This window comes from Rhinopithecus roxellana, chromosome 1, assembly GCF_007565055.1.
Source record: "Rhinopithecus roxellana isolate Shanxi Qingling chromosome 1, ASM756505v1, whole genome shotgun sequence".
Taxonomy (NCBI): Eukaryota; Metazoa; Chordata; class Mammalia; order Primates; family Cercopithecidae; genus Rhinopithecus; species Rhinopithecus roxellana.
The window spans coordinates 160,135,116-160,148,251 of record NC_044549.1 but is presented as its reverse complement, the minus strand read 5'-3'; the positions used below and the strand labels follow the sequence as shown (position 1 = coordinate 160,148,251).

The 13,136-nt window shown below is 44.4% G+C and overlaps 1 protein-coding gene and 1 pseudogene across 3 annotated transcripts in view; one reads left to right on the top strand and one right to left on the bottom strand.

The window, feature by feature from the left end:
• The window catches only part of CMTM8 (CKLF like MARVEL transmembrane domain containing 8), a 128,562-nt gene that overhangs the window by 115,247 nt on the left and 179 nt on the right, over positions 1–13,136 (bottom strand). The window contains exon 2 of one of the 3 annotated variants that reach the window (XM_030932712.1): positions 12,625–13,002. In XM_030932712.1, coding sequence (XP_030788572.1) covers positions 12,625–12,771 — 147 coding nt within the window. In that variant the 5' untranslated portion in view covers positions 12,772–13,002. Of the gene's footprint in view, positions 1–12,624; positions 13,072–13,136 lie in introns of those variants that run through there. The other 2 variants (XM_030932721.1, XM_010354460.2) reach the window with 2 other exon arrangements.
• LOC115898293 lies at positions 7,950–8,124 on the top strand (annotated as a pseudogene).

The window sequence follows — 13,136 nt, the reverse complement described above, 5'->3', positions numbered from 1 at the left end:
GCTTAGGCATGTAACCCTGGCATTTTGGGAGGCTGAGGCAGGTGGACCGCTTGAGCCCAGGAGTTCAAGACCAATCTGGGCAACATGGCGAAACCCTGTCTCCACCAAAAATACAAAAAATTAGCCAGGTGTAGTGGCGTGTGCCTGTAGTTCCAGTTACTTGGGAGGCTGAGGTGGGAGGATCACCTGAGCTCAGGAGGTTGAGGCTGTAGTAAGCAATGATCACACCACGGCACTCCAGCCTGGGCAACAGAGAGAGACCCTGTCTCAAAAAAAACATAAATTAATTAATTAAAAATAGATGTCTAATAAGCATATTTAAAATGTTCAACTTTAATGATCACAGAAATGCAAATAAAAACAATTTGCTCTTTTTCACATGTCCAGGATCCCCTGAATATTATTTATAGCTGTTCTCTCTGACCAGTTGGTGCCCATGCCAAATTGGTTTTTATTATTCCAAATATCTCCTACCCCAAACAAGTTGGCAAATATCTAAAGAAAATTTGAGTATTTGCAGAAACAAATCTTGTTATATGCTGAAACACCATTCGAATGCAAGCTGGTATGAATTTTTTTGTATAACTTGGCAGCAACACCAAAAGCCTTAAAAACATATGTCGAACCACAAAATAATTATTAGAACTATAAATTAGGTCAACAAAGTTATAGAATGCAAGAGAAAGGATATAGAACTCATTTGGAGGCTGGGCATGGTGGCTGACGCCTGTAATCCCAGCAGTTTGGGAGGCCGAGACAGGTGGATCCTTTGAGCTCAGGGGTTTGAGACCAGCCTGGGCAACATGGTGAAACCTTGTAATTTTTTTGTATAAATTTTTTATATAAAATAAGAGAAATAAAAACTCAATTGGAGTTCTATAATCTGGCACTGAACAATCCAAACATGAACTTAAGAAAATACTTCCAATTGCAATAGCATCAAAAAGAATAAAATACTTAGAAATAAATTTAACAAAAGCAGCGCAAGACATGTATACTGAAAATTACAAAATATTGTTGAAAGAAATTAGAGAAGACCTAAATAGATATAAAGATACCCCATGTTCATAAATTATAAGACTTGATTTTGTTATGATGGCAGTACTCACCAAATTGATCTATAGATTCAACAGAATCCAGACTGAAATCCCAGCCACCAGATTTTCAGTAGTTTGTTTTGGCACTATAGGACAAGCTGATCCTAAAATTCATTTGGAAATGCAAGGGGCCCAGAATAGCCAAAACAACTTGGAAAAAGAACCAAGTTGGAGGACTCACATTTTGAATTTCAAAACTTACTACAAAGTTACAGTAATCAATACAGCATGGTACTGGCATAAGAGCAGAGATGTGCATCAATCAAATATAACTGAGAATCCAGAAATAAACCATCATATTTATGATCATTTGATTTTCAACAAGAGTGCCAAGATAATTCAATGGGAGAAAAACAGTCTTTTAATAAACGGTGCTGGGACAATTGATATCCATATGTGAAAGATTGAGGTTAAACCCTTCCCTCACATCATAGACAAAAATGGACTCAAAATGAATCGTAGACCTAAATATAAGATCTACAACTTTTAGAAGAAAATAGAGAATATCTTTGTGACCTTGGATTAGTCAAAGCCTTCTCAGATATGACATCAAAAGCACAAATGACAAAAGAAAAACTATAAAAATTGGACTTTTTCAAAATTAAGAACCTTTGCACTTCTAAGGACATCTTCAAGAAAAGTGAAAAGATAACAGACAGAATGGGAGAAAAATACTTTCAAATCATATATCTGACAAGGGATTTATCCCAGAATGTGTAAAGAACTCGTACAACTCAACAATAGATGACAAATTAACCCATTTTTAAAATGGACAAAAGCTTCCTGAAGAAAATGTACAAATGACCATTAAGCACATGAAGATTGCTCAATATTGTTAGTCATTATGAAAATGCAAACCAAATCCACAATGAGATACGATCTCACATTCACTAGGACGGCCAGAATCAAAGAAAATAAGTCTTGACGAGGAAGTGAAGAATTAGAACCCTCATGTTGCAGCAGGGATTGTAAAGCAGTACAGTCCCTTTGGAAACAGTCTAGCAGTGCTTTAATTTTTTTTTTTTTTTTTTTTTTTTCTGAGGCAGGATCTTACTCTTGTCACCCAGGCTGGAGCGTAGTGGCAAAATCTCAGCTCACTGCAGCTTCAACTTTCCTGGCTCGAGTGATCCTCCCACTTTAGCCTCCCAAGTAGCTGGGACTACAGGCACACACCACCATGCCCAGCCAATTTTTTGTATTTTTTGTAGAAATGGGGTTTCGCCATGTTGCCTAGGCTGGTCTCTAACTCCTGGGCTCAAGTGATCTGCCTGCCTTGACCTCCCAAAGTGCTGGGATTACAGGCGTGAGCCACCTCAATATTAAACATAAAGATATGACATTACCCAGTAACTCCATTCCTTGCTAAATGCTCAAGAGGACTGAAAACATATGTACACATAAAAGCTTGTACATAGGCTGGGCAGAGTGGGTCATGACTGTAATCCAGCACTGTGCAAGGCCAAGGTGGGAGGATCACTTTAGGCCAGGAGTTCAAGACCCTGTCTCTACAAAAAGTTAAACAATTAGCCAGCCAGGCATGGTGGCCCACACCTGGAGTCCTAGCTACTTGGAGGCTGAGAGGGAGAATTGCTCAAGCCCAGGAGTTTGTGGTTACAATGAGTTATGATGATGCCACTGCACTCTAGGCTGGCAAACAGAGTGAGATCCTGTCTCTAAAAAAAAAACAAAAACTGTTAATTAAAAAAAAGAAAACTTGGGCCAGCTGCAGGGTGGCTCTTGCCTGTAATCCCAGCACTTTGGGAGGCTAAGGCAGGTGGATCACCTGAGGTTAGGGAGTTCCAGACCAGCCTGGCCAACGTGTGAAATCCAGTCTCTACTAAAAAAAATACAAAAATTAGCCAGGCGTGCTGGCAGGCGTCTGTAATCCCAGCTACTCAGGAGGCTGAGGCAGGAGAATCATCTAAACTGGGGAGGCGGAGGTTGCAGTGAGCCGAGATTGCGCTACTGCACCCCAGCCTGGGCAACAAAGTGAGACTGCGTGAAAGAAAGAAAGAAAGAGAAAGAAAAGAAAAGAAAAGAAAAGAAAAGAAAAGAAAAGAAAAGAAAAGAAAAGAAAAGAAAAGAAAAGAAAAGAAAAGAAAAGAAAGGAAAGAAGGAAGGAAGGAAGGAAGGAAGGAAGGAAGGAAGGAAGGAAGGAAGGAAGGAAGGAAGGAAGGAAGGAAGGAAGGAAGGAAAAAAGAAAGAAAGAAAGAGCTTGTACATGAAAGTTCACAGCAGCATTATTTGTAATAGGCAATATGAACATCCCAAGTTCATAGGTTATAAGACTTCATTTTGTTATGATGGCAGTACTCACCAAATTGATCTATAGATTCAACAGAATCCAGACTGAAATCCCAGCTGCCAGGTTTCTGTTTGTTTTAGCAGTATATGAATTTGGCATCGATTATAAGCTGCACCCTGATTCAGATATTAAAACATGAACACGAAGTACCTATTACAACTCCATCAACTGATAAGTAAACAAAATAATGTATACATCAGTGAAATATCTGACAATTAAAAAAAAAAATGAAGTACTGATATATACTACAACATGGATGACCCTAAAAAACATGATGCTAAGTGAATGAAGTCAGACCAAAAGGGCCACATAGGATTCCACTTATGTGAAATGTCCAGAATAGGCAAATTCATAAAGATAGAAAGTTAACTTGGTTGTTACCAAAGGTTGAGGGAAGGGAGGAATGGGGAGTGACTGCTAATAAGGATGAAGTTGTTTTTGAGGGGTGAAAACGTTCTTTGAATAAGAGTAGTGACAGTAGGAAGACATTTAAAAAAATTTTTTAAAGAGAAAATATTCAGCTGGTCATGGTGGCACACGCCTATAATCCCATCACTTTGGAAGACCTAGATGGGTGGATCACTTGAGGCCAGGAGCTCGAAACCAGCCTGGCCAACATGGCAAAACCCCATCTCTACTAAAAATACAAAAATTAGCTGGGCGTGGTGGTGCGCATCTGTAATCCCAGCACTTTGGGAGGCTGAGGTGGGTAGATCACTTGAGGTCAGGAGTTTGAGACCAGCCTGGCCAACATGGTGAAACCCCATCTCTACTAAAAATTCAGGAAAAAAAAAAAAAATAGCCAGGTATGGTGGCCTGTAATCCCAGCTACTCAGGACACTGATGCAGATGAACTGCTTGAACCTGGGAGGCAGAAGTTGCAGTGAGCTGAGACTGTGCCACCGCCCTCCAGTCTGGGCGAAAGAGTGAGACTCCATCTCAGAGGGAAAAAAAATTCTAAAATAAGACAGTGGTGATAGCTATACAACTCTGTGAATATCCTAAAAACCCCTGAGTTGCAGACTTTAAAAAGGTCAATTGTATATGTAATTATATCTCAATAAAGCTATTTTTCAAAAACACAAATGCCAAAACTCATAGAACTCTACACTAAACAACGTGAATTTACTGTATACCTTAATAATCTTTTTTGTTTGTTCGTTTTGGGACGTGGTCTCACTCTGTCACGCAGGCTGGAGTGCAGTGGTGCGATCTCGGCTCACTGCAACCTCTGCCTCCCAGGTTCAAGCGATTTTCCTGCCTCAGCCTCCAGAGTAGCTGGGATTACAGGTGTCCGCCACTACACCCGGCTGATTTTTGTATTTTTAGTAGAAATGGGGTTTCGCTATGTTGGCCAGACTGGTCTTGAACTCCTGACTTCAGGTGACCCTCCCGCCTCAGCCTTCCAAAGTGCTGGGATTACAGGTGTGAACCACCTTGCCCGGCCAATAAACTTATCTTTAAAGAAGATTCACATACCCTCTTATCAATTCTAAGTAATCATTCTCAGAAAACACTAAAGAACATCCAGAAAGATTTAGCTTAAAAGATGTTTAAAAGAAGGAAATAAATATACGTTGAACAGTAGGAGCCTGGATATTTATGGAATACTATGTGGCCATTATGAATGTCATGATAAATTAATCATTGATGAAAACAGGTAATATATCAGGTCTCAGCAGGAAAGCAGGCACATTCAGATTGGGTAATCTGAGTAGGGTTTAATAAAGATGTTGTTTATACCGCAGGGTGCAGGAAAACCACAAGCTATAGGGCAGTACTTGGCAATCAGAAGCGGGGGTGAGCGAACAGTTATCAAAGTCAGGGAAAAGAGCAGTGTGCAGAGAGCTGCTAGGTAGCCTGTCTTCTGTACAGGGACACAGACAACCAGCAGAGACCCAGCAGGGAGGAACCCTGGGGAATGAAGGTCCAGAACCTGCTCTCCTCTCACCCGAGAGTCTCATGTTGATGATACCAGTAGATACAGCCAGTGGGACATCAGAGGGCAGGGAGGCCCTTAAGAAGTCCATACAGGATCACGGTGGAGAGGGAATGTGAAGGACAAATGGAAGGTATCCAGCACAGATGGTCACAGCAGGAAACAGTAGTTTACAAGTGACTACGCTTTAAAAAAAATTACAGGCCGGGCGCGGTGGCTCAAGCCTGTAATCCCAGCACTTTGGGAGGCCGAGACGGGCGGATCACGAGGTCAGGAGATCGAGACCATCCTGGCTAACACGGTGAAACCCCGTCTCTACTAAAAAATACAAAAAAACTAGCCAGGCGAGGTGGCGGGCGCCTGTAGTCCAAGCTACTAGGGAGGCTGAGGCAGGAGAATGGCGTGAACCCGGTGGGGCGGAGCTTGCAGTGAGCTGAGATCCAGCCACTGCGCTCCAGCCTGGGCAACAGAGCAAGACTCCGTCTCAAAAAAAAAAAAAAAAAAAATTACAGATAATATATAACTTAAATTCTGGAACAATTGTGAGGCCAAGGTGGGTGGATCACTTGAGGCCAGGAGTTCGAGGCCAGCCTGGCTAACTTGGTGAAACGCTGTCTCTACTAAAAATACAAAAATTGTCTGGGCGTGGTGGTGGGCATACCTGTAATCCCAATTACTCAGGAGACTGAGGCACGAGCATCGCTTGAATCTGAGAGGCAGAGGTTGCAGTGAGCTAAGGTTGCAGTGAGCTAAGATCATGCCACTGCACTCCAGCCTGGGGGACAGAGCAAGACTCTATCTAAAAATAATAATAACAATGATAAAATTAATAAATAAAAGTTTTTTCTACAAATGTCGGGTATTGCTTTTAAGAAATGGAAACCATGTTCACTATTTTTTAAAGGAACTCAACAGGGCAACAGAATAATTAAAATTCCAACTCTCAGTAAACCCTACTTATCCTTCCCAACTAAGTTTGCTCATGACAGTAAATAAATAAAAGGTGACCTAACATTATTACATGGATACTATAATTCATTTTGAAGTCATCAATAACAGGAAGGGCACAATTTACTCAGCTTCTTACAAATCACTTTCATTCTTCAAGTACTTGTAATAGTTATGAGATCACAGCATCCTACAATTCACAGGTCAAGTACTGGATTGCTTCTAGCTTGTTATAAAACTTTAAAAGGAAGGAAACTACCATGGTTTGGTTTCCACATGATGTTACATTGGCACAGCCTTGAGTGTTTTAACAGGTACAGCTACTACCACTCACCTTCAAAGCCAGAGCAAGCGATTTTGACAAGGGATTTGAAAAAAACACTGTTTTGTCCTCTGCATAATTTCATTTCCCCAGGTTCAGGCAGGAAGTCAGGTTCTTAGTAATTCTTTGTCTCAGTATTTTGTTTTCACAAGGCAGAAAGTAGCATTTTTCTTGGGGTGGGGCGGGTAGGTATATCTTAGTCTCAGGAATGGGACTGCAAAGGTTTGAAACAGACACTCTCCTCTATCCCCAGATAAAGAATCAATAGGTCCATATTTCATGAGATCCAAGAAACCCTCAATTATAAGCTGTACCCTGATTCAGATATTAAAACATGAATAAGAAATACCCATTATAATCAATAAAACACAGTATGTTATTTAAGGTGATCCTTAACATTTGGAATTTTTTAAAAGTATTTTTTGTTTAAAAGGCTCATACTATTGATGCCAGTTTCAACCAGTAGAACTTTGGGGAAGATAACTTCAGACTATGTCACAAAATCCTTAAATGTATATACCCTTTAGCCCAACAATTCTACCTCAAGGAACTTTTCCTCAAGAAAAGCACTGGACAAATGTGGAAAGACAGACAAATAAAAAAGATTGCTACAGCACTTGTTATACTAGTAAACCCTAGAAACACATTAGTTTTAAAATAGAAAACTGGGGAAACCAGGTACAGTACTTCTTTAAGATAGAAAATGGTAATAATTCAAAAGATCCAAGACCCTGAAAAGTGTTCACGGAATAGTAAAAGCAAACAGCAGGTCACAGATCAGTTAGAAAAACAATCATGAGAAAACATATGCAAAGAAAAAAGTATAAAAGGAGTTTTAGAAAGAACTGAGAAAATGGAAAGAGAAAATTCAAATTAAACAAAAATCTTCTGGCCGCAATGGCTTATGCCTGCAATCTCAGTGTTTTTGGAGGCCTAAGTAGAACTGCTTGAGGCCAGGAGTTCGAGGCTAGCCTAGGCAACATAGTGAGAACCCTGTCTCTAAAAAAATTAGCTAGGCATTGGCAGTGCATGTCTGTAGTCCCAGTTCCTCAGGAGACTGTGGCAGGAGGATTTCTTGAGCCCAGGAGTTCCAGGTTGCAGTGAGCTATGATTGCGCCACTGCACTCTCCAGCCTGGGTGACACAGTGAAACTCTGTCTCAAAAAAACTCCTTCGGTAAGGTCTTGCTTTATGTGCAGGTAAGGGCAGGTGGTTCTGCAGCCAGAAACCATCAAACCTTCTAGCTCCCTGGACTTGACCTTCCACAGCTCCCTCTCCTCATGTACTTGTCTGGAGGCTGGGCTATGTTGATCAGGAGTGAATTCAAAGTTGGTCTACCATGAACTGGAAGATGCTTGAATACTCATCCCTGCTGCTATAATATCTTGGCAGAGAAACCATTAATTCTCTGTCTGGCATTTGCTGGAGTTAAAATATACCAAAGGAAAAGGCTGGAAGCAAAGCAGCAAAAACTGGAAGCTGAAGAGAAGGCAATGAGACAAGGAGATAACTGAAGAGTAATCCAGGGTATTTTGCTAAGCATTTCATGCACAGCTGTGTGGTTCGGGTCCTGACAACTCTATGAGATACTTTCCAATTGAAAGAATGGCTCACACTGTACATGGTGAGGAGCAGAACCAGAAACTGAACACAAGTCAAATGCATTCAACCACAGTGAGCTGCACTGCCTTCCTGAATTTGTAATGTAAAAGTCAGTCTGAGTGAACTGCAGCTGAGAAGAGAAGACATTTATCCGAAAATGTGTCCAAGGATGCACTCCCAACCTATACCTTTAACTTAAAAGAATGTGATTTTTTTTTTTTTTTTTTTGAGACAGGGTCTCACAATGTCACCGAGGTTGGAATGCAGTGGCGCGATCCCAGCTCACCGCAACCTCGACCTCCTAGGCTTAAGTGATCCTTCTGACTCAGCCTCCTGAGTAGCTGAGACTACAGATGCCTACCACCATGCTGGGCTAATTTTTGTATTTTCAGTAGAGATGGGGTTTCACCATGTTGGCTGGGCTGGTCTCAAACTCCTGGGCTTAGGCAATCTGCCGGCCTCAGCCTCCCAAAGTACTGGGACTACAGGTGTGAACCACCATGCCCGACCAACAATGTATAAATGTTTATTTTTTATAAACTTTTAAAAGAGCCATTATTTTATTTTGGTTGGGTGAGGTGGCTCACACCTGTAATCCCAGCACTTTGGGAGGCTGAGGTGGGTGGATCACTTAAGGTCAGGAATTGGAGACCAGCCCAGCCAACATGGCAAAACCCTGTCTCTATGAAAAATAAAAAAATGAGGCAGGCGTTGTGGTGCACGCCTATAATCCCAGCTACTTGGGAGGCTCAAGCACCAGAATCGCTTGAACCCAGGAGGCAGAGGTTGCAGTGAGCTGGGATTGCGCCACTCAATTCCAGCCTGAGTGACATTATGAGGCCCACTGCACTCCAGCCTGGGCAACTGAACCAGACTCTGTCTCAAAAAAAAAAAAAAAAAATTGTATTTTGTTTACTAAAAATACGTTTGTAAAATGGGGGAGGAGTCTCCTAAAGCTTACGTAAATTTCCCTTACTTGAGAGAACACACCAGGTGCCCAGTACATTGGGAGAAAACACACTCAAATGAAGGTACATTATTGTGATATTTTAGATCTCTGGGAAAAAGAAGGTTCAACACATTTCCAGAAGTCAGGGTTAGAGGGAGATAAATAATTGAAATAAAAATTTTTACAGCCAGGTGCAGTGGCCCATGCCTATAATCCCAGCACTTTGGGAGGCTGAGGCAGGCAGATCACTTGAGTTCAGGAGTTCGAGACCAGCCTGGGCAATATGGCGAAACCCTGTCTCTACCAAAAATACACAAAAAATCAGCCCGACATGGTGGCCCATGCCTGTGGTCACAGCTACTTGGGAGGCTGAGGTGGGAGGATCACTTGAGCCCAGGAGGGGTAGGTTGCAGTGAGCTGTGATCACACCACTGCACTTCAGCCTGGTGACAAAGTAAGATACCATCTCAAACAAAACAAAACAAAACAAAACTAGATCAGAATAGCTAAAGGACAATAAAAGAATACATTTTAAATTCTGAAGAAAAACATTTTCAATCTAACACTCTTTACCTAGTCGAACTAGGAATTGTATATAGAATCAAGATATTCTGAAAGGTGCAAATTTCCATTTCCACATGCAATGCTTTCTTAGAAAACTACAAGAGGCTTTGGGTCCCCCCAGTGGAAGCAAAGCAAGACAGAGGACACTGGACATGGGAAGCAGAGGATCCAACCCAGGAAAGGAAGAGAATCTTCAGGGTGATGGTGCAGGAGAGCCCACTCGGCCAGCTGTGCGCAGGCCACCAGGCCAGAGGCTCCCAGAGAGGCCAGTCATGAGGATGATTCTGACAGAATCCGAAGTCTCTCAGCTTCTTGACAGGACGTAACAATGAGGTTACATCCTGATAAACCCACCCTAGTGGAAAGTATCCAAAGTCAAAAATGCGTTTAATACCCCTAGCCTACCAAACATCATAGCTGAGCCTAGCCTACCTTAAACGTGCTCAGAACACTTAGGTTAGCTTCCGGCTGGCAGAATCACCCGGCAGCACAGCACGCTGGAGAGGATGGGTGGTTTGCGCTGGTGATGGCGTGGGTGACTGAGAGCTGACCAGCATCATGAAAAAATATCTACCGCGTATCACTAGCACGGGAAAAGAACAAAATTCAAAATTCAAAGTATGATATCTACTGAATGCATACTGCTTTTACAACATCTGTAAAGCTGAAAAATCCTAAGTTGAACCATCATAAGTGGGGACCTATATTGGGAGACAGGAAGAGGGTATGTATAATTGGAGGTGGGGAAGAGGGCATCCCAGCTAAAGCCTCACCTTTCAGAGTAGAAAGGCAATGGATAATGTCTACCACTGGGTGGGTGAGGGAACACCAAAAAACAGCATTATTAACATGTTGTTTAGAGCTCTAAGAGATGAAGACAGTCGGAGAAACATACATTTCTGCCTGTAGGACCGAATCTTTAAAATACGGGCATAAGGTGGAGCACAGTGGTTCATGCCTATAATCCCAGCACCTTAGGAGGCCAAGGTGGGAGGATTGTTTGAGCCTAGGAATTTCAGACCAGCCTGGCAACACAGAGAGACCCTGTCCTTAGAAAAAAAATTAAAAATTATCCAACTGTGGTGGTGCATGCCTGTGGTCTCAGCTACTCGGGAGGCTGAGATGGGAAGATCGCTTGAGCCGGAGAGGTCAAGGTGGCATGATGTTGCCAACTGCACCCCAGGCTGAGAGAGCAAAACCCTGTCTCAAAACAAAGCAAACAAACAAACAAAAAAGGTGCATAATTATCTCTGTCAAAAATAAAAACTATAGTAGTAATAAGGGTGATTTTGCTTACATGTTTTCCCATCTTTTTCAAAAAACTTACATGAAATCTAAAAGGACACATGCTAACATGTCAACAGTGACTATTTCTAGTAATGGGATTGTGGGCCATTTACATTTCTTTCACTTTTGTATTTCCTGAAAAGTGCAGTACACAGAGCATATTGATTATAAATCAGGAAAAAAAAAAAGGAGTTAGGCTTCATGCCTGGCCCAAATCCACCCCAAGGTAGAAGGCCCATCTCCCTCATTTTAGCTTTTGTTTGCGCTGCTGAAGCAGAGGAGCCTGCCAACTCCTCCATTTGCACAGCAAATATTTGTTGAAGTCCTAAAAGCCAGGCCCTGCAAGGCGATTCTAATACCTTCGGCTTTTGAGTCTCCTGAAGTCCTCAATACTCGCTGAGGCAACCAGCTGGGAGAGGAGCTAAGCCAACACTTCTCATACCTTATGTGCACTATGACCACCAGGAGTTTCACAGAGCAGGTCCGGGTGGGATCTGAGACTGGGGGAGCAAGCAAGCTACTTGAGGCACACAGGATTTACTTCAGGTTTCTCAAAGGAACCGGCCAGGTCTTCAGTCACTTCTGCACCGTGATGGCGTGCCCATTCTCTAACTCCTACATAGGCTCGATTTGAATTCCCAAATATTTAACAGAAGTCTATGAGAGATGGCAGAAGGGCACTGCTGAGGCAGCTGGAAGCTGTCTCAACCGTTCGCAGTTATTAGCAGGGCCCTGCAGAAAGGCAGGCCTGGGTTTGAAGCCATGCTTCACCATCCACCGGTGTGATTTACGTCCCCTCACTAGGCCTTCACAGGGGAGGGTGGTCGTGTGGATTACACGAGGGTATGAGGACATCTGAAGGGCTTGACAAGACTCTGGTACACGAAGAAGACTCAAACAGTGACCACCTCTAGCTGCTGACAGGGCTCCAGTCCTTTCTCAGCCCATGAAGGACTGACTGGGACTTCTGGGGAGATCACGTGAGTTTCCAGCCTCTATGCCCTCCAATGGAGAGAAGAACGCCCATGCCCTGCCTCCTTCCCAGGAATGTTCTGAGCCTAAACCAGGATGTGCACAGCACCTTGCAAAAGACCTCTTTGGTCCTAAAATAGGTTGCGGCACTCGGATTTTATTCAGTAAAATTTTCCTGACTCACCTCAATGTTACTACCGGGGAGATAAATTAGGAAAAGAAAGAAGCCCTTTCCTCTTCCCCTGATCTTAGGAAAGCTTTATTTTCAGGGAGGAAACCATCCACGTGGAGATCAGGTGAGAAAGGCACCAGGTGTCTCTGACACTCAACACAAACTCAATAGCCACTAACCCAACTATCCTGCTCCCAGGATCTGCTGCCGCACCGAGAGGGCCCAACAAGCTGCATTTCTCCCACAGCAAGGCATCCTGAGGATCACAACCCTTTCTTCCCAGGACAGCCAGAGTTTGTTGGACCTTGTTTAGAGAGTCTTGCACTTTGGGAAGAAGGCGAGGCTGAGCAAAACCGTTCCCTAAAGCCCGCGGGAAGATCTGAGCAGGCTCCATCCCGAGAAGCACGGCGGAAGCACGCGCCGGGGTCCAGCTGAGCCCCCCGCCACCCCCGGCCCGTCGGCACTCACGATCTCGGCCACGATGAGGAGGCCGGGCAGGGTGCGGAGGAACTCCCGGTCGTAGGCGAAGCTGCTGCTGCTGGTGGAGAAGTTCTCTGCGAAGGAGCTGGCGGTGGTGGTGACCGTGTGCGAGCGGGCGCGCTGCGGATCCTCCATCGTCGAGCCACTGCTCGGCTGGCGCGTCCCCGGGGACCCCCGGCGGGTCTGCGGCTGGACGCGCGGCCCTGCGCCCCTGGGACACAGGCGCGGGGGAGGGGAGCGCGGCCGGCGCGGGGCAGGGGGTGCGAGGGGGCGCCCGCCGGGGGCTGTCCAGGCGCGGCGCGTGTCCCTCGAGTGCGCGGCGCCCCTAGCGCCTCGGTGCGCGGGCTCCCGAGCTGCGCTGGGGCCCTAGAGGAAGAGGAGAGCGAGCGAGGGGAGGCTGCCGGGCAGCCGGGAAGGCGGTGGAGGCCCGGAGGAGGGGAGGGGGCGTGGAGAGGGGCGGGCGGGAGGCGGGCAGGAGAGGGACCGCCCCGCGGAGGCGC